This window comes from Crassostrea angulata, chromosome 10 (assembly GCF_025612915.1).
Source record: "Crassostrea angulata isolate pt1a10 chromosome 10, ASM2561291v2, whole genome shotgun sequence".
NCBI classification, from domain to species: domain Eukaryota; kingdom Metazoa; phylum Mollusca; class Bivalvia; order Ostreida; family Ostreidae; genus Magallana; species Magallana angulata.
This window is the reverse complement of record NC_069120.1, coordinates 13341846-13364007: the sequence shown is the minus strand read 5'-3', so window position 1 is coordinate 13364007 and position 22162 is coordinate 13341846. Positions and strand designations below refer to the sequence as shown.

General features: G+C 32.0%; 2 protein-coding genes and 1 pseudogene across 2 annotated transcripts; 1 reads left to right on the top strand and 2 right to left on the bottom strand.

Moving 5' to 3' along the window:
• Window positions 1-170: 170 nt before the first annotated feature.
• LOC128165813 (uncharacterized) lies at window positions 171-5008 on the bottom strand. The gene is made up of 8 exons (XM_052830659.1): window positions 4378-5008; window positions 4141-4155; window positions 3912-4043; window positions 3437-3610; window positions 2713-2742; window positions 2347-2481; window positions 1075-1152; window positions 171-920 (listed from the first exon to the last, which is right to left on the bottom strand). The coding sequence occupies exons 1-8, from the start codon at window positions 4378-4380 to the stop codon at window positions 765-767; spliced, it is 723 nt and encodes a 240-aa protein (XP_052686619.1). The 5' UTR covers window positions 4381-5008; the 3' UTR covers window positions 171-764.
• A 1073-nt stretch (window positions 5009-6081) lies between these two features.
• On the bottom strand, window positions 6082-7587 carry LOC128165815 (synaptobrevin-like). Its single transcript, XM_052830660.1, has 2 exons — window positions 7315-7587; window positions 6082-7075 (listed from the first exon to the last, which is right to left on the bottom strand). Exons 1-2 carry the CDS (start codon window positions 7456-7458, stop codon window positions 6923-6925), a joined length of 297 nt encoding a protein of 98 aa, XP_052686620.1. The 5' UTR covers window positions 7459-7587; the 3' UTR covers window positions 6082-6922.
• Window positions 7588-10153: 2566 nt separating this feature from the next.
• On the top strand, window positions 10154-19104 carry LOC128165814 (uncharacterized; annotated as a pseudogene).
• Window positions 19105-22162: the final 3058 nt, after the last annotated feature.

Sequence of the window (22162 nt, the reverse complement as noted above, 5' to 3'; positions counted from 1 at the left end):
ATTAAATAGACCCTTTGTTGTTCTTGGCAAACGTCCGGTGTTTGTTGCAAATATGCTCACCAACTGCTACTTTATTTATGAAAATATAAATGCACATAAAGTTAATGCTCTTCTGTTGATATGCAGCAAATAATAATACATTTTTATATAATTTCTACACTTTTTATTGTAAAAGCATCCATATCGAATACATCAGTTATGCCAACCTGTTTTGAATAAGCAAGAAAGATATTGATTCTAAAGCATTTTTTTAGAAGAAGAAAGCTCTGCATCAACACTTCTGCCTATATGTTTATAAAAAAACAATGATCCTATTAAAACGTGATGAAGACAATATGTGACACATGATCTGGTATCTAACAAACTCATTACTTTTATTGCTTTCTTTTAAAAACATTGTCGATGCTACATGAGTTAACAATTAAGGAACTTGTACAACACTGGAGCACAAACTTTGATATTTCGGTGCATCTAGAAGTGATATTTTGATCCTATTTATTTTTAAAAGTCTTAATACATCGACCTATATAGTAACGTAATTTAACAGTAAAAGTATTTGTAAAATTTATCCTACATGTACAATAACAGGTCAAAGGGATGCAACTCTACCTGAAAATGTTTCTCTGTATGTGTGTCTTTTTTCAAATACTTAACGAAAATGTAAAATTTTATCGAGATAAAAAGTTCGCAGTTCTTTGTTATGCTTTAAAATCCAGGTAAAGATTGGCAAATATCCGAAAACTATCTCTTAATCATGGCAAAGTTTACACATCTTTATATAACATGTTCAGGGAAAAATATAATAATGCAAGTCCTATAAAAACAATTGCAGCTAAATAATAGTAAAAGTAAACAAATCCGTGGCTTTTTCTGTCCATGTCTTTTATTGTCGACGCATTTTTCATTGGATGTGTATTTATCTGAAATAACAGAATAATCATTGCTGTGAACACATAAATTAGCATCCGGAATATCTAAAATAATTCTCATATTATTTATATCTAACATCTTTTACTGTAATTAACAATAGTTAAGTAAAAAATAATTGTTTAATGGAGTTTTACAGGGACCTACATTTTTGCTGATATCAGAAGGCAGAGTTGTCGTTCCTGCATCATCAGGTATTACTTCGGACATGTCAGATACGGCATCCTATTGATTTATATAGAACAAAGTTTATTTATTCATATGTTATTATAGCTTTGCATATACCCACTACCAACCCAGTACCAAAAACAATATTTATAATTTTAAAATTCTCAATTGAACATATCAATATAGCGACATTCATATTTAAGAGGAATGGGTGTTTGTGGCCATTTTAAATTGTATTGATTTTCATTAGAAGAAGAGCTCAAAATTAAATGCTAAAATTCATAGATTTTTTTAAACAGATATTAGTTTATAAATTTACAAATCATATCTCAAAAATTAAGGAAGATCTGGTGGTTGGTATTTTGTCAACCCAGCCTCCTTAAACACTGTTTTGTAAACATATCCAAGTAAAAACTTTTTTTTTACGTATTTGAAACCTTTACGATTTAAGGACGCTTGATAGTAAACAATTGAACCTTTTTTAAAATGTTACATATTATTTTGAAAGCCATGAAATCATTCTTCTGTATAGAAAAAAATCCTAATAAATAAAGAGATCGCATGATCAACAAATTATCCGTCAGATCTCATTAAAACTTTTAAATATGAAATTCTTAGACATAAGCTGTTACTTAGTACAGAAAAATTCCAAATATCATTGCATTAAGATCTTTTCCTATATCTTTATGTAAATCTCTTATTTTCAAGGAGATGGATTAAGTCTATATATGGCTTGGTCCATCCAGCCCTCTTAAGCTTTCAAAATTTGCATACTGTTCAACAAAGGAAATTTATTAGAGTCTAAAAATGGAGACGACCATATAGGCTTTTTTTTAATTCAGCTCTGAATGATTTAGATCGTGATAATGCTAATCTGCTAGAGACTCCGCTAAATTTTAGCTGCTATCGTGGTTTCATTAATATTCAAGGGTATCAATTATTGTGGATAAAGTGAAAATCACAGTTTCAAGGATATGTAAATTCTTGGCCAATGATCCTATCAATACAAAATGTAAATAGAGATTGCACTTCAATGAACGCTTAATTTCGTGGATCAACTTGATAACGAAATCCACGGAAATTGGTATTCAACGAATATTGATGTAATCACAGTATGTTACTTTTACACCTTAATTAAGACACTTTGAAATCATTTGAATTGGAATGCTTAATTCTATTATTTCAACTGAATGGATATTTATTTATATGGTGCTTGGCTTAAAAAAGAATATTGATGTTGAGAAAGTTTACCTGAAAGTCCTCGGATTCATCTGGATCAATGTCTTCTCTTTGAAGTTTAGTTGGATTCATTTCATCAATAATATGCTCAATTTCATCTCTTTCATTTTCTTCTAACCATAGACCTGTTCTGTTTTTCCGTGACCGCTTCATTAATACACGTGTAAGATCACATTGGTTATAAACTTTATTGCTAGTATTATGTAACATGCCATATTAACAACACAAAATGATCTATTAAAATGCATTTTCCTTATTTAAACAACCTCTAAGATTATAATCCACAAGTTAAAAACTTCATCTCCCATACCTGATATTTTTTATAGGAAAGAAATATAATAAAATGAATTGCAATGAAATAGACATACATGTACTCACTAATGATCTGGAATTAGGAATTCGCAGCGTCTGCAATCATGAGAAAATTATAACTGTGTTAGAATGCTTTCATGTAACATGGAGTCTTCCAAGTAGGCTAGTTCATTATGGTCAAACTGTGATGTTTTTTAGGCTAGTTCAGTCTGGTCAAATTGTGATATTTTTTAGGCTAGTTCATTATGGTCAAATTGTGATATTTTTTAGGCTAGTTCATTATGGTCAAACTGTGATGTTTTTTAGGCTAGTTCATTATGGTCAAATTGTGATATTTTTTAGGCTAGTTCATTATGGTCAAATTGTGATATTTTTTAGGCTAGTTCATTATGGTCAAATTCTAATATTTTTTAGGCTAGTTCATTATGGTCAAATTCTGATATTTTTTAGGCTAGTTCATTATGGTCAAATTCTGATATTTTTTAGGCTAGTTCATTATGGTCAAACTGTGATGTTTTACCTCAAGACTTTGAACTTTGAATATGTATCAGATGTAAGAGAATTGGAATAGAATAGAAAAAATTAACAGAATTCTGATAGTTATCACAAAGCGAAGAAGTCAGTTGAAATTCAGCATAATATTGTGTAGTTAGAGTAATTTTGAAGAAAATGATGTGTAAAATGTGTTTTTTTTTTTTATCACAATGTCTTATTTTTATCACTAATTGAAAAGCAGAAAATAGTGTAAATGCCAATTGATTGCATGATAAAATGATGAAATGAGAATTACTAAAGTTCTAAGGTAGATTTCTTCATCCAGATCGTCGTCTGTTTCTGTGTCTTTTGTTTCGGTGTTCATGTCGTCATCGGCCATTTTGCGGTAAGTAATAATAACGCTGTTGTCGTCTGCTGAATTACGAGTTTTTTCATCTGTATATTTTGTATGATGTCCATTTCCATCATTCTGCATAATTTACAGCCAATTACTGTTAATTAACTAACTCATAAATATGTATGTTTTTCGAAATGAAATAAGTAAATTCTGACCATGACTTTTGTGTACTTTAACTTCGTTTAGCCGGATCAATATTCAGAAACCTTGGAAAGAGGATTCGCAATATGTAATAAGTTGGTTGGATGTAGAAATGTAACATCTTTATCAAATATATCAAATATAATATCATATTATTCTAAAGTACGAACTTGGTTAATTTACATATGCTTGTTGTCGTTGTAGATTTTTGTTTGTTTGTTTGTTTGTTTACCTCCCATTCATTGGTGTCTTTTTGATCAGATGACAAAGTATTCTCACGGCGTTGTCTTTTTTCTAATACTTCAAGGATATTTACAAGTTCTTCGGCATAATACTGAGCGTTCCTATTTCTTCTATGGTTCTGCTTTTATTACAAAAAAAAAAAAAAAAAACGTATACAGGCAACTCCAAGTATAAGTAGGTCATAAGGATCTTTCTGAGAATTGAAACAAATCACCTACCAGTTTTCTCTTACTCTACAAAAGAGATTTGGCAAAGTTTCAATAAATGATATAATATTTTATGATTGTTGAATTTTTTTTGTACAAGACTCTTTAGTTCATAATTAATAATGTTGAAAATCACGTTAAGAAGAGTCAATAGATGCCAAAGCTGATGAGAGCAAATCTATTCATTCACACAAAAAAATAAATAGATTGATAAAATGTTGGACTAAATGTTATTTTTTTAAAACTTACCATGTCTCCTCGGTAATCCGTATATCAGATCATGCATACAACAACAAAGGAACGAAATCAGTTTCTTCAAAACATCCTGTTCATCTTCCTTATAATGCTCACAATCTGTTATTGTGTCATGCATATCAATAAATATTTATATCAATATCTTCACAATTGTCTATAGGTTTATGCAAGAAGTGATTCTTGGTAATTGTACATCTTTACTTTAATACAAAATAGAAGTACATTGATAGTACATGTACTTTAGGAGTGGATCTTTCATTTTAATTTGGTTAATCTAACAGACCTTAAGGACAATGTTTGTTTTCTAAATTTAATAACACAAACCCTAAACACATGTTGTGTTTGCAGTGATCATTTTGGCCATATTAAGTTGTTTTCTTTTTAAGCATGCGCAGAAAAATACCAATGTTATGTTTTGACGTTTTGTCACGGGTCAGTGATTTCAATCGGTGATCTTTTATTGTATCTGTGCTATTGATGTGACGACATATCAGTTACAAAATGTTGAAAAATTCACATCATTTAATTTCCTAATTTCAAAATTATTAAAGCTATTTATTAGGAGTTTTTGAGTGTATACGGAGCTTAATCGTTTGCCTTTTATTATTTTCAGAAAGTTCAAAAATTGAAATACTGTGGAATCATTTAGATTCGTGGAGGTCAATTTTCGTGGATTGTGGGATTTTTGCTTATTCGTGGGATGTCATTTTGTGGATTTGTCGGTTTTTCGTATCAGTAAGATAACAAACTCTTTCAAAATTTGTTTCCGTCGAGGATGTAAATTCGGGGGGGGGGGGGGGGGGGGGGGCTACCCACGAATACCACGAAAATTGAGCCACCACGAATTTTAATGGTTCCACAGTATTGGATAAAAAATTTAAGTACGCAAAGTTGTATATAAAAAATTTTTTTTATCACGGGGGTCGGTGGGCAAAACAAATGACGCTTTTTTTGCCTAAAAATATGGTTTCCAGAACTCCTTTTACAATTTATGAAGAAGTTATGCCATCTCTTGGGAGATGATAGAGCTGTCCTACAGATGTGCAATAAGATTTTTAAAAATTAAATTTCACCCAGGAAGTCAAATAGTAACAGAAAATTAACATTTATCACTCCTAAAAATCTGGTTCTCACAACTCCTCTCATGATTGAATAAATAGCAACATCATTTATTGGAATATAACATTAGCTGAACTATAGATGTGAAAAAGGTTTAAGCAAAATATATTTAATTCTGAGGGTCAATAGTATCTGCAAAATTGTGTTCCTCCCCAAACAATCTAATTCCTGGACCTCCTCTTAAATTCACATGCAAACAGTTCAAACCAAAAATGTACATAAATGACCACTCATATTTATTATGGGATGGGATCTCATCCTTGAAAATTGCAATTTAAAAAAGATACCAGAAATTGTATGTGACCTTCTTCTAATCTAAATCTGGTATAAGAAAGTGTTATTTTTGAGCAAATACTTGGCCCTGGTGCCATAAAACTTAAACGAGCTTACTTTTGATCTCAGTCTCACTTTCCCACTATATATTTCTTTTGTAAAAGTGAGACTGAGATCAAATTTGAGCTCGTCTAAGTTTTATGGCCTCGGACCTGGTGTTGGTATTACTGTCTAATGACAGCATCTACGTTTTTTTATAAACACTTGTAATTTCATATTTTATTTCCCTTGGTAAGTTTTGTTATGATGAATGCCAGAAGATAATCTAAAAGGATGTAAACAAAAATGAATTTTTATTGAGAAGACAATTTGGAAGTCAACATTAAAAAAAAAAAATTATTAATATACAATGATACATATCATATATACGAAGAAAATGAAAAAAAAAATACAAAGATCTCTATTTGAATCCATGTAATTATAAATGTTGATGTAAATTGTTTAGTCAATATCCAATGACTTTCAAGTCACTCTTGAATAAGTATATCAATATTTGCTATTACATATAATGAAATTAGACACTTAAAATTATTTCACCATATCAATTCATAGTGCGGGTAAAAATATAAGCATTATCAAAATTATCATACATTGTAACCAAAGCAACTATGATTTCAATCTTTTGATTCTGCCATTTGTTTTCTTCCTTACTTTGTTTGCAGTCTCCTTAAATCTGTCCACCTGAATACCGGGAAGGAAGTTACATCATCCAATAAATATCTTGAATACTTGAAACATTTACAGATGGTATGATAATACTCTGTGTTTCCTTGATACAAGCGTGGGTCCTATTGCTATAAGCGTTATCATCAACATAGACATTAATAAATCAACAACATCGTTAAGAAAAAACCTGGAAGCTTCCGGGGGCTTTGTCCTATTTGCCACCACCAGGGCTTTGCCATGGACCGGGGTGGGGGGTGGGGGGCTCAACGCGGCCCCACATTCTGGATCCGCCACTGATTCAAATCCATGAAAATATTATGCTAATACAATTCGTCAATAATGCATTCAAATGGTTTTATAACCCATAGAAAAGAATTTATCAATAGTTCAACCATAAAATAAGAATCAGTACTGTCCGAAATTAACCATTTAATTGACCACTAAATCCTAAAGCGGCTAAAACTATAGCTAGTATTAAAATTGTCCCAACAACAGAAAGTATGATCCAAAGTTTTCGATTCTGCCATTTCTTTTTCTCCTTCACTTTGTTTGCAGTCTTCTTAAATCTGTTCGCCTGCACGAATATAACAAATAGAAGGAAGTTTCATCAATCTATTATAAATATCATAAATACACGATAAATTTAGATAGTATGATAATTCTCTCATATTTCCATGCTACTGTCGCGGATCTTATTGTTGTAATTGCCATCATCGTTATCATCAACATGGACATTAATGACTACAAAAGACATCGTAATCAAGAAAAACAATGATTAAGAACCTATCAAATGTGTGTCACTGATGGACTCACGTTTTGTTCTAGTTCCTCTGCCCTGCCTTGCAGGTCGTCTAACTTGTCTCCTCGCTCTAAAACTTTATCGATGTTATCCTTTACTACATCCTTTAACTCGTCCACTTGTTGGTTTATTGTCTCAATCGCTGGCCTGTCCGACATCTCCTTTTTTTTATTTGCGGTGTAGGTCTAAAACTGAGAATTCTCTTCTTCTATTTAGGGTTCACATATAAAGAACTAGCTGGCTATAACTTTGAGTGACATGTATGTGATAAAACTTAATGGTAAGGTCTCCTTAAGAACGTCATAACATGAAAAACTTTAAGTACATTTGAAATAGGAAGTCCTGGATGATCAACTGTAGTACTTCAAATGACAGGGGGATATCGAGAGGAGCTAACAGCAGGTTTAAACGGTGCATGTACATGCAACTTTAAATGATTACTTTTAAAATAATAGCCTAACTTAATAATTTGCACAATTATATCAAATGTTTTGCAACTTGGTTTGCACCTCATGACAGCATGCAGTTAAGGTTCTCTGGAACTGTTTATTTAATGATTGAAATCACTGAATTTGCAAAGAAGTTAAATTTTAATTAATCATATCATTTTTTTTTATTGACTGTTCATGTACAATGCATGCAAGGCCATTTTCAATTAACATTATGTATAAAATTTTAAATATGCGTGGGTTAAATGTTGCATACAGGGGCATTTGAGGGCATATGCACGCAGAGTGCATTTTAGAAAAAGAATCCAGAAGTGTAGATTTCCTTTGTATACTTATATGATATTTACTTTCTCGGGCATCGAATGATTAACATGCCTCTTTTGATCCGTTTCCAAAAACTAAATTGTTCACTCGACACTTACAATGTACTACATGTAGTAACGTTCATTATGAAGTACGTTTATTTCCTTACATTCTTTTTATTTGCAAGTTACTAATAAAGCGTTCTCTTCCCATTTCCAATTTCCAATGAAGTAATAAATAAGTTGTACTGGGATCAACTAGTTAATGCAGCAACTTTTGATAAGGAAACATTTTTTGGGTATTGTAAGGTATCATTATTATGGTCGGGGCGTGATCAAATCAAATAAAACCTGAAATGCTTCATGATAAATTTGATCACCCCAAGACCGCAATTATGCATAAAATAATTTCTTATTAGTTGTTATTTATATTATTTTTCAGCAATTGTACGATTAGTTATTAAATATTGACAAGTTAACGTTTTTTCCGTTTTCCATAATCATGCGCTTTGATTGTGCTCCAACAGTACGCAATTTAAGTCATTGATTAATTTATTAATATTGAACTATACATTACAAATTTGATACGTAGGGTTATCATACTTTTAAAAGACCCTGAAAAATGAGAATATTTTGTTTTAATGACCCTCACCCCGCCCCACACACATCTTTGTTTTACATACAGCTGCGTGTAATTGTTGATTTTATTTTTTTATAAATCAAATCAGAAGTTTTCGCGAGGATTACGTGACCAGCTATAAGTAAACATCGGGTAACTTTGGATGAAACTAAATTATATACCGTATAACGGGTAATTTTTACTGCTGTAATTTTTTACGAATTTGTCATAAAATAGGATGATTTGAATTTTTACGCGTTATATTTTTACGAATTGGACATGTCCGTAAAAATTAAAATCATCTGTGGTAAAAGGGGGGAAAATTTCACAGTGACTTTGTTATAGTTAACACACATACAAATCAGAAAATCGTTCTTCTGTTAACGATTCCTTATATTTATGATTGCGTTTATACTAGGGATGTAAATCGGTCAATTTTAAGTACTCGGTTACTCGGACATTTTTCCGATCGATTACCCGGGTACTCGGTAAGAGTGTAAATAAATATGAACAAGTACATTGATAAATGTAAAACCTTGCTCACTTTTGTAGAAATTCCTTCTTATGTTTAACACGAATGTGATTTAACATGTTTGTCGTTCCCCCCGTATAGGATAAGTTTATTTCGCACAGCAGACATTTTACGTTTTTTGAAACTTCAGTTCTTTTAAAATATTTCCAGACCTTTGAAGTCAGTGGCGGCGTTTTATATCTGTTCAATTTCTCTTCTGTGTTCTATCTAATTTATGTAATAGACTACATAAACGATGTTCAGCGAAAAACAAATCATTAAAGTAAGCCAAAGGTAACAGGTGCTTGGTCACGATAATTACTATATAAACACTGCCACAGGCGATAACGGTCATTTAGCATATTTAGAGGCGTAGGTAATCCTAATAACTGTATGTACAAGTGACATCCTTACTTTATACATTTAACTTTATTTCATATGAGATATACACTTTACTTATTCCTATTTATCTGGGTATCATCATTGATGTACACCATGTGCTCGTCTCAGTTCAATTTACCGGGAAAAAAAGAAAGACAACTCCATTTCAAATTTTTTTTCTCTCTTTCTTTCTTTCTCTCCCAACCAAAAAAGACATCCAGCTACTAACGTGGCATTATACGTAGTTTTAAAAAATATTCAAGACTGAATGAAAGATCTGAACTGTTATCATCACGTGATCAAAAACGCTCAATTATACCTACATGTACATGACAGCCGTCAGAGACTAAGCTGAAGGTCATGAACATTACTCTCATACATACGATGTAGAAATTAACGTGCGGTGTTTTTTTTTACTTCTGTGAAAATTTACGCGTTTAATTTTTACGGATTTATAAAACTCGTAAAAATTAGTAAAAATTAGCAGCACGTAAAAAATACCCGTTGTACGTTCTTTTACCATTGTGCTATATATATCCAATAGCAAAAGGCTCTTGTTTTATTTACGTTAAAACACTTAGTATTACGCAAATGCATTATATGTGTTTTGGTTTTCCATAATTAGTTAAAGCACTAAATTGTGAAGTATGCATGACACTATGCTAATTTCCCAACAAACTGTGTTTTCGGTGATTGACGGGGAAAGCGCCATTTTACTACGTTTGTTGTGCATAGGTAATATTCACTCATAAGAGAAACGTTTATTTTTAGATCACAAGAAAAACCAGTATTGGGGTCGATCCGTTTTATTCAACAGAATACATGTGACTTCCCTCTAGCAGAAGAATATTCCTGGAATTATTCAAACAATGGAGAAGATCACCTTGGCTTCCATTATATGGTAAGGTTATATATTTACCTAAGTTTTTAATCAGGTGGATCTCAGGTGGGCGTGATGTAAACATCTTACACACATCTTAAATTTCGTGATTACTTGCATATCTTGATTGTATCTACAACAATCTAACTAATTACAGCATCGTCATGCTTAAGTAAGACCTTAAAGTTTAATAGTCTTTCTAAAAAGAAAATATAAATTAGAAATGACATGCGTGTAAAAGCAAACAAGTGTATTCTCTCATCGCTGTGATATAACCTTGCATATTGCATTACTTAACATGCATTATTGTTAAAAGGTTAATTTAGTATGCATGATTTCTATGGGTCATCCTAATTTTATGGTAAATCAGCTCTGCTGGTCATCACTAATACTGGATCACATAACATTCAAGTATATTACAGCTGTCCAAATGTGTACAACATATATCTGACCGATAATACGTTATTTAAAAAATGAAATAAATATGAAAAATCAAGTATAAAATTTTCCTTGATTGGATCAATCCAATACATATTTTAATATGGCAATAAAAAAAATGTATCATACAAAGTATGTACGCTAGCATCACTTCTAGCTATAAATAGATTATAGAGAACCACAACTTCTGCAACGAACGAAAAAATAATACAGGCACGTAGCATCGTTTTTGAAAGTGGGGGGGGCCAGACCCAAAGCAAAGAAGAAAAAAAAGGAAATTTAAAGTTTCCAAAAATCTTCAAAATCCTAATCCGTGGGGGGGGGGGGGGGGGGGGGGGGGAGACTAAACTATACTTCCAAAAACAAAAAAATCTTTTCTACCAAATTTTTGTTCCCTCCAAATCTTGAAATTCCTAATCCGTGTGGGGGGGGGGGGGGGGGAGGGGGGGGGGGGAGGTAAGTTCAATTTGACTCCTCATTTCCTTATTTACATATCAATTTTTTTCTTACTTCCAAAAAAGTGGGGGGGGGGGCCAACTCCATTATAATTCATTTTTTTATATGTAAATTTTAAAAAATTTGTTGCTGCGAGAAAAAGTGGGGGGGGGGGGGGGCAGGCCCCCCCTGGCCCCCCCCCCCCTTATGCTACGTGCCTGTAATATAGGCTAAATCATGTAAATACTGTTGCTCATTGAAAACTGATAAAACCTACAAGTAATGGAAAATTTTTATCACACATTGCCCTTTGATAGTAACAGAGTTTCGATTAATTTATGTCTGAAGATTTTTATCATATCAATTACGTACAACAATTTTGTAATGCAATGCAATCCAATTTGACGTAGAAGTGGGTGTTTTATATCCTTTAAGTAATACTTATGTACTTACTAATAAAAATTTCGGAAAAAAATTCATTGGTCAAATATAACTTAAGTCAATTATCATACACTGAGGATCCAAAAATGATATCATATATAACTATCATTAATATTGTAATTTTCAGAATTGTTAAATATTTCTTATGCGTTCCATATTATTTTATCCAGCCAAAGTTGTGACAAAACAGTTAATAAAGTACAAAATATAATACCCTTTTCAGTTTAAGGACCGTTAGACATGTAAATGGATCATAAATAAATTAACCCATTAGAAAAATGTTAATATAAATTAGAAAATTTTATATAAATATTTGAAAAAAATACTCAATGACATACGAAGTTTTGTATTGTAAGACCGTCCCTTGGTTAGGTGCATACATGCTGTTCAGACTTTTGATGTGAAAGGCTCTTGTTCTATTTTTAGAATTGTGGAAAATCCGCCACGATCTGCATTGCGACGAGACTGGAGGATAGCAGTATAGCTACTAAAATTTACAACTACATCATGGTAAGTTCTTAAATTTAAAAAAAGATTTAATATTTTTTGCTTGTTGCCTCAATGAAATTTCTACACGTGGTGCTTGCTCACAGAAATTCTGCATGCATGAAAAAAAAAATCCTGGCATGTTGACAATATGTATAAAATTTCAAGGCCATCAGACTGGGTTGAATACGACAAAGCATCAAATAGTTGAAGCGATGAATCGTGATGAAAAGGGTATTAAAATTTGACCAGGGGTTGGGTTTAAGGCCTTTAACCTCTGATGGGTCTTTCTAGATCTATATGTACATAACCTACTGCAACTATATGCTTCCGTAGACGCAGCATCAATGGCAACCGAAACTTCTATGAATAGATTCTGTAGAAACCTTGTCTATACATGCCAACATGCACTAAGTAAGAACGAGAATATTTATTATAAAAACATTTACAAAGAACCAGTAAGTTTATGTGGCGAAAAGTGCGGCAAAAGCGTGATTTTTTGAAAATATCCATCCTTTTTATATGAAATCATAAGTTTCCGCTATTATCTGTGATATGTTATTTTTTGTTTACATATATTTTCAGAAAAGACTCAGGTCCTATTTTTAGACTTGTGGAATATCCTTTACGATCTGCATTGAAGCGGGACTTGGAAGAGAAACAGCTGCAACATGGTAAGTCTAGATAAGTTCTTCGTGAAATTAACAATTTACATGTACTTACTGTATCAGAAATAAAATTTCTTTGTGTTGGTGCTCGTTTACAGAGATTCTGCAGGCATGAAAAAAAAATTGGCATGGAATGGTATGTAAGTTCATTGTGGAGTAGACAGGGTTGAATAAGACATAGAAGTGTTGATTCATGATTATTCTAATTTGACAACAGGTCAAGCCAATAAACAGCAAGTGTTCTTTTTAGACCAAACACAAAACTACTGCAACGCAAAGTGGATTTTTTTGGTTGGCGTGCAGGGGGGGGGGGGGGGGGGTGGGGGTGGATGGGGTTTAAGCTCTACCTCCTTGGTATACGTTGCATGGAAAACATGGTCACCAAGTTTCAATCAATTAAAGTATCATTGATATTAGGAATTTCTACTTATTTCATGAGAAGAACATTGTATCTTCTTACCTTGTGTAATTCATATTTTTGAATGAAAATCCATTTAGATTGCTTGATTCAATCAACATTATATCAATGTCTTCCTGTGCAAATTCCGTTTGCAAATGATTCCATAGAGTAGTTCGTTGTAAATCATTTGACAATTTAATTTTGTTTTTAACCATGAAAGATTAAGTAACATTAAAAATCATCTTGAATCATCATAGAAGCACATTTTTGCAGCAAAATAAAACTGAAAAATACAGTTCAAAATAATTTAAAGGTATATGTGGCGTATTTTTTCATGCTTAGAAATATTTGATTCATTTATTTATTTAAATAAGTTATATAAAGATATATCTTCACAATAAATTACGCAGTTTATATCATTCGGGTTAAAAAGATATAGAAATAAATAAATAATTTTTATAAATATTACGGAGTCGATAGTAAATCCAGCATTTGAATAAACCCTGCCTTAAATCGGTCACGTGATACCACGCTCAGTCTATCTCAGCGACGACAAGAAAGATAGATATACCGTTAAGTTTGACAGATTTGGCAAAAAATGAAAAATGAGACAGACTGACAAGGATAGGAACAAAGGGAAGATTGTCATCGGAGACCATGTAGAATGATGGAATTGGAATTAAAGCCGATATAAACTTCAGTTTATCATGAAGTTGTAGGGGTTTTGCTTGTTAGGTTCGTAGTACTCCATGTGTTACATGTCTTTACATGTACTTTATAAACTACATGTAGAGGAATGTTTTAATAAAGAATAAATAAATACTCTCGCTACATGCATCCCTCAGGGAGAGGGGGGTATTCACTCATTTTACCGTGTCGTTGATGATAAAATCGTGTTTTATCTTCATTACACATAATTAGCAATTTACATCGTTCTACGATAATGAATAACGGAATAATAATGCTTCAGGTATCATCTGATATAAGAATTATCTAATTTAAGACATGAAAAACGTGATTCTGATTTGTAAACAAAGTATTCTTCCATCGTGTTTTCAATGCTAGGTTTTCCCGCACTCATGCGCAGTGGCGTTACAAATGGCGGATCACATTAATATTTATCATGTAGCAAAGTTTAAAGACAAATAACTAAAGAAAGAACATGTTTAACGGGCATAGACTTTGTGAAACATCTAATTATAAGAAGCACGATGTTTATTTTTACTCAAACTCATGTCAAAAATTTTACTCCAAATACGCCACATATACCTTTAAATAAAATAATGTAATTTAACGGTTCATGAAGTAGTTAATGAAATAAGTACAGTGAAGTCTCAATTATCCGGATAGGAGGCGTCCGGATATTTAAAATGATAATTTATTTGTTTGATACTGTTTTCTTTGCCTTTCATACTAAATAGCAACAAATTAGAGTTGACGTTGAAATGCACGTCTTTTTAATACAAAGAACCCTGCCTTATATTGTTATTTAAAGTTAGTCAGAAAATATAATTAACCAAATTATAAAAATATCCCAATCTCGCTAAATACATTGTGTATCAGTGTGAACTGTGCCTATTTATATTATGTTTTTAAAAATTTGAATATAAATACCACAAACTTATGTTAAACTTTTCAGATTTATAAAGCACATACTTCCTTTGAATAGAAGGTAATTTCAAAAAGTGACTGTACTTGTTTGTGCACAGTGTAAAGTTTCCCAAGCCACTTGAAGTCTTACTGTATATACGAGGCATTGTTTGCAACATGACTTGAAATAATTTTTGTTTTTAAAAAAAGTTATATATATTTTTATTTCTTGTTTCGTATTTTAGGCAAAATCAAAATCAAAGAAGATTCATGTCTTCAAACGATTCAAGAAAAAGAAAAAGAAGGAAAAGGTCGAAACAGAAATGGAAACTCAGGTATCAAACAGCTTCATGTGTTAGTTTTGCACTATAAAAAAAATGTAGATGCACGCATTTAAATAAATCATCGTCTCATACATATAGGTCAATAAATCTGTGTTTTTCTTGTTTATTATTGGATTGACTGTATAAATTTTTTTGTTCATCGACAAATGAATCTAAAAACCGCATCGCAAACTTTATGAAAGCCGAAGGCTTTCATAAAAAAGTTTGCGGTGCGGTTTTTAGATTCATTTGTCGATGATCAAAAAATTTATACTGTCAATGCTTATAATTCAATTTCAAACACAAATGTTGTATATTTAAGCGAAATTTATTTGTAAAAAGCAAGAGTTAACAAGAAACAAACAAGGTCATGAAATTAACACGCGGAGTGATTTACTCGAGCAGTTAAACAATTTTGAAAAACAGAATTGTTTATAAAAGATTTTGCTGATACATTTGTGGTTTGTTTTTTGAACAGCGATTGTTGAAACAGGTATGCACTGCCATGGTCGTCGGGATATATTTTATAATAAAAGAAAAATGATTACCTTGTACGATTTTAACACCCCATTTTGTGTTGCGTTTTGTGGATTCCGTTTGCCAGCTGTCCCGAAACTTTTTAATCTCGTCCTCGGAAACTGTTTAAAACCTTTTCATTGATGTGTTCTCAGAATTTGCGTTTTCTAGAGTTCTTTTCATTTCAGCAATTAATTTTTCGGAATTTTCGGACGCACCAGCATCATGCATCATTGAGTGTGGAAAAAGGATCAATCATCTCATCAATAAAAAATATCCTCATCAATTTCTTGCAGAAAATCTAAATTTTCACCGTTTTCTTCCATTTCTAGTCTTACTTTGAAATCTCCGTGCTCATCCGATTCCATCGAAAAAACGATTAATTATTCTTGCAGACGTGTATGTATATTTCATTTCCTGACACTTTGCCAGAAAAATATTTAGAGTTATCCTTCTTTGTTATTTGGAGTTATCGTTCTTGATATTTCTTCATTATATTGATTAAATTTGTCTCTAATTAAAGAATTCAAGAATATATATTAAATGGTTGTATCCAATATATAAAATTGTATAAAATCACATCATGAATGATTGTTAAAATTAAAATTTTAGGGGTTTAAAATACAAAATTTTAAAAATACTACTATAGCTGTTAATCTTCTGCACCATTCATACATGTATTTCTTTTTTGTATGTTATATATAAAACTAAAAATCGTTAGTATTGATGCGCAGCCAATGGGTTATTATTGAGTCTGTGCAGAAAGAAGTTCGCAAATCTCTCGATCATTCATTGAGGCATGAACGGAAAAGAGCGCAATGGTGAGAGATGGGTAGAAAGTGGTAAACGCAAAGAAAATTGAATTATACATGTATGTATATCCCAGTCAGTCAATGAATCGTCATATCAAGCTACCGTAACGGTTCTTATACGGTGGAATCATTAGAATTCGCTGTGACTTAATTTTTGCGGCCTTCTTGCGTAACCCTCCCCAACGAATCGAAAACAAATTAAGAAAGAGTTATCTTTCATATTGAAACTAAAAACCAACGCACCGACGAAAGTGCAATCCCATGAATAAGCAACAAAAAACCAAAACCATAAAATCAAAAAAAATTGGCACCAACGAATTGAAATGATTCTGCACTGCTGCACTCCAAGTGGGAAGAGATCGTACATTTTGGCCGTGGCATGCAAAACACTTCTATGCGTATATAATATTATGTACTAGTATTTACATCCACTAAGTATTTTCCTATAGTTCTTTAAAAAATCGATTGAACTTTATATAGAATTTAAGAAAATGACAAGTCTGACATCTACACGAACCAGTAAAACGACCTGTCCGGATACGAATAAGCATTCCATTAACTTGTAAAACTGCTTTGAAATGCATTGATCAGATAATTTAATATACATCTTAATTCAGTTAGCTATAATAAATAATTGTCACAAAGTTAAATGAAGTTATTTCTGTACTATTGATATTGTCTTTGCGTAGATTATTTCTTGATCAATCAAAACATACATGTTAACGATGATGAGCACTCACAACATTGCATAGGCTGACTTCAGACTGTAGTTCAGAGTAAGTTTAAACATAGTAACATACATACATAGTAACATACATTCCCATAGGATGCTCCTTTTGTGTAGTTGAATTAATCGTATATTTTTGTAAAATTTCGGTTAGATGAAAAATTTACAAAGGTAAAACAGTCGCATTTTTAATCCTGAAATTGCAACGGGGTATATTACTTAATTATAAAGGAGTGGTCAGGATATAAAACGAGTTAATAAAAAACCCGCATGTAAAATTATGTAGTTATATCTGTGTGAATTATTATGTTTACAAATAAATGTATAAGTGCTTCAACTAACCTTCCCATTTTCTAGCTTCAACAGCCGCTGAAAACAGTAGAGGACCTTCATCAAGAAGTAGACGAAGTGGCTCAGGCCATGCACCAAAACCTCGTAAAGATCAGGGACCGGGAGGGGAAACTCGAAACTCTGATGGATAAAGGAGAGAGGCTAGAAGAGGGGGTAATTTTGCAGATTTTATTCTGTGTTAACAAAACAAGATTGAAAAGGAGCACGCATATGAAATGTGTTGAAATGTTATTTAAAGATTGCTATCAACCACTCATTATTATTTCAATTGAGCATGAGCAAAACAAGTCAGTTTATATAAATTTATATAGTTTTATGGTTTCAAAGATAAAACTTAGACTCAGAATGGTCAGAGGGATGAAAATTCATAGATACAAAATTAAACATATTTACGGTACATAGCATAGTTGAACTCAAAACGTATTTCTTAAATGTTGGTCAAGTACATTCTATTTCAAGATAATATTTTAATTATTTCATTATAAGTATATAGAAATTTTAGAAAGCATGCATACACAAACCGGAAATTAAATACACTTAGACATCATACACCAATAAAACACATGGTTTATATCGTAGATGAACACTGTTGTCCATAGATGAGCTACTAATTGGTCATTAAGGTTGCTAACAGAAAAAAAATTGTTTCAGGCCAATCAATTTGCTGTGATGACGTCAAAGGCAAGAAGGAAAATGTGGCTACGCGAGCATCGAAGAAATATGATTTTGATTGGAGTTGTTATATTCTTTCTTTTGATAATACTGGTAACTGTTATCATAATTATCTTATGGAAAACAGGTGTAATATTTGTTGAATAGTCAAATGCATAAGTCAGTGTGATATGGTGAGCAATAAACAAACTTTTTTGACTGTGGAATAATTTGACATGTGTTAATACAAGGTCTGAAAAGTTCCTTTAACCACAGATAAGATTGGAAACAATGTGATGTGTCAAGATGTTTTGGCACACTGTTTCCAGAGAAAAATTTCGAATAAGTCAAGATATTGTGTTCATTTTTAATCATACAAGAATTGCCTGGTGATTTCATCAGATAATGTGTTCATTTAAACCTTTATAGATCTTTTTTATTAGTCATTTCCAAATGAGATTGTTAACTTAAAGTGTTATAAAGAGTCAACGTTCATTTTTTATATCATGTGCCAAAGGTACCACTTGAATTGTTTGTTGCATTTGTTATATATACATGTATATTATAATTAATCATAAATATTAAATTTTGAATGAATACATTAATAATTAATGATATTACTTTACGTACAACTTTTTACGAGGTGTGTTTACTGTATTACTAGACAATTTGCTTTTGTTTGTTGGACTGACATGTTGAAATAAGAACCTAGTCCAGCAGAAAAAACAACCTGTTCAGTTTCTTACACATATATACATATGAATTATTACTTGAAAAAAAAGAATTATTTGATAAAATTGACATCATTCTGAATGTTTTTGTTTGTTTTCTAACAAAAAATACCCCAGTAAATTCAAGTAGTTTATAGTCGATGCACACATTTTTCTAACTTGAGTACTTGACCAAATCCTACTCTTTAATTCTTGACAAATAATAAAAAAAACCACTGGGTTAATGATAGACTTGCAATACTCAGTAATATAATTAATGTGAAAAATACAGCCTTGATCCTCTCCTTCAAAACACGTTTTTGATACTGTAACAAAACAATACAAAATAAATGCTTAAATACGTTAAATTTATAAAGTAATGGACAAAAATTAGTCCTAAATAATCCTAATCTGCATAGAAACCAAACTTTTATATCATCTGCAATATATAGTCCCATATATATCTATTGTTCTGTTCATCGCTACACACCTCCTTTGTAAGGCCGAGAGCACTTTTCAAGTTTCCCCGCATTCAGGTATTTCATACACCCGAACACGTTACCTTTGACGAAAAGACGTGTAAACACGTGTTTTGAACAAAAATAATATTATAACCACTGCAATGGCAAGAAATATCTAATAAACGACGAAACATGACGGACTGAAATCCAGGCACAGATAATTCAAAAATTCCCCGATAGTTGTAAACCGTTTTCCTGTGTATGTTATAATTTCGTGCATGCGCCAACCACACACTGTGGCAGATCGAAAAATTTCAGTGATCGCATGGATTTTAGAAACGGAGCGTTCATGTAGAAACAGATGGGAATGACGTTACGTTGTTACTTTCTTGGATTTACTATCATTTATCTATTTAATCAGAGATATATTAGTATAGTCCCTGGTTTAATGTAGTGCCGCCGGGGTTATCAAAAAAATGCAGACGTTATGCACTCTGTATGAACGACACACGTGTTCGATATGCATGCAAAGTAGGGCAGTACTCTCTGTGCAAAATAATGCGGATATCTTTAAAGTTATTTCAAAGAATAAACATATTTTGTGATTTTTTGAATGTAATTTCTTTTATTCTCTATTACAACCATTTTACTTCAATGTGTAGTTCATGCATTTACAATGAAGCGCATTGAAGTGGTAAAATTTTACGTTTGAATGGAATGTTCTAAACTTTGTATCGAATGTCAATTGCTACATAAGTCACGCCCATTTCTTTTGAAACGAGGAAAATAGTATTCGTCACAATGTAAACACAAATAAATTTGTTACTAAAAATATTCGTGACTCTTTATTTTGAACAATATCACTGTTTCTGAACATATATTTGGAAAGAAAAAAAGTGTGTTTATGTGTGTTTTTGTGTTTAATGCACGTGTGTGAAATTCCTGCTTGTGCTGTTTAGAACAGTAGCGGTTTCGAAAGCATTGTGACGAATACTGTTTTCCTCGTTTCAAAAGAAATGTGTCTTATGTAACAATTGACGTTCGATACAAAGTTTAGAACATTCCATTCGAACGACAAATTTTACCACTTCAATGCGCTTCATTGTAGAAGTCCGTGCAACCTGAATGCCTCGATCGGAAAGCAACCGACCGAAACTTTCTCAACCGGTATATATCGCAGAGGAGCGATCGAAACTAATATGGCGACCACGTGCTTTTATGAATTCATGTCAGCTTCAATGAACTATGTACTGAGTTCATGGGCTTAATGCCTAAGAAAAAAGGAGTAGAATTTTAAAGAATTAATGTATTTTTGCTATATAATCATTACTCATTCATTAGAGCCCCGTCCTAGCACCAGAGCCCCTGACCCCGGGGCCATGAAATTCATAGTATTGAAATAAGCATTCTTCATTGTTATAGCTATGTACTTAGTTAATTGGCTATACACCCAGGGGCAGAGGAGAAGATTTTTAAAGAAAAAATGCATTTTTACTATATAATCATTAGAAACCCATCCTAGCGCCAGAAACCCTGACCCTGAATTTAACAACTTTCGTTGAGAGCTCAATGCTAAATACACTCATACCAGCAGTTTAACTGCTTAATATCCAGGAGTAAAGAAGATTGTTAAATATTGCATTAATTTTGATGGTTTAATTCTAGCCCAAACCCTCAGGCCCCAGAGGTCAGGGGCCATGAATTTCACAATTTTTACTTCCCTTAACCCATTGATGCTATATGCCGAATTTTATTGAAATTGGTTAAAGCAATTTGAGCTGTATTTTTTAGAATTTTATTTTGCTGTAAAAAAAAAAACCTGCTAGTATGAAAAGTCTGCATATAACTTAAACTTTTATGATAAATAAGGTTAAAAAAATCATTATTTTTTACCAGAGGAAAGATATCTCTTCTAAGGAACATATAGCAAATCAATTTTTGTACCGGACGACAATAATTTTATTTTGCTCCAATACACCCCTGCGAATGTTATTGTCATTCAAATTTTAGACCACGTGGTTTTATTTGACCCTTTCAGTTTCGCAGTAAAAATCGTACCTCGTGTATAAAGTCTATTTCACAGTACATGTATCTAGGTTCTTTATTTAGTAGTCAAATATAAAATCTAGAGGTTTATTGATTTTAAACTTTATCTTCATTAATTGGTGAATAAAATGTGTTCTAGAAATAAATGTGACTATACAAAAATTAGTTTTTGTCTGCTGTTGCAACAACTAACATGCTTAAAAGAGATCCCTCCTGAGGATTAATTTTCGATCCGCGCCTGACCTAGTAATTACATCAAAAGTGAAACAGACTATACCATTTTATGCAGAATGTTCCTTGAAAATGGCTCGATATACTAAGTTTTAATGCAAAACAGATACCAATTATTTTTTTTTAAACATGGTATAGCACACCACAAGCATCAAACATGGCTATGATTTTATTAAGCAACCCAATGGTTATATTTTCAACCACTCTACACGTGTTTGAACACGAACGATAACTCTGTTCTGAATATTATCGTTTAATATAAATAACTGCTAGATGGTAAAATAAGACATACATCTTGAAAGCTTTTCCTGTTTTAACATAAATCACAGTAGGATGTGATATGAAAAACGACCAGTACTTACGTATTTTGAGAATATTATCCGAACACTTATACTTCCGCTCGAAATTTCACAGAAATTGAACAAATATCGGTG

What these genes read in the sequence shown, in the direction of transcription:
- LOC128165813 (XM_052830659.1), bottom strand. An exon ending in ATGAATCCGAGGACTTTCAG is followed by an intron (nt 1,153 to 2,346) that starts GTAAACTTTCTC and finishes ATAAATCAATAG; the next exon opens with GATGCCGTATCTGACATGTC. An exon ending in CTTCTGATATCAGCAAAAAT is followed by an intron (nt 921 to 1,074) that starts GTAGGTCCCTGT and finishes CTGTTATTTCAG; the next exon opens with ATAAATACACATCCAATGAA.
- LOC128165815 (XM_052830660.1), bottom strand. Translation starts at nt 7,458, where the DNA reads ATGTCGGACAGGCCAGCGATTGAGACAATAAACCAACAAGTGGACGAG. An exon ending in CAGAGGAACTAGAACAAAAC is followed by an intron (nt 7,076 to 7,314) that starts GTGAGTCCATCA and finishes ATATTCGTGCAG; the next exon opens with GCGAACAGATTTAAGAAGAC.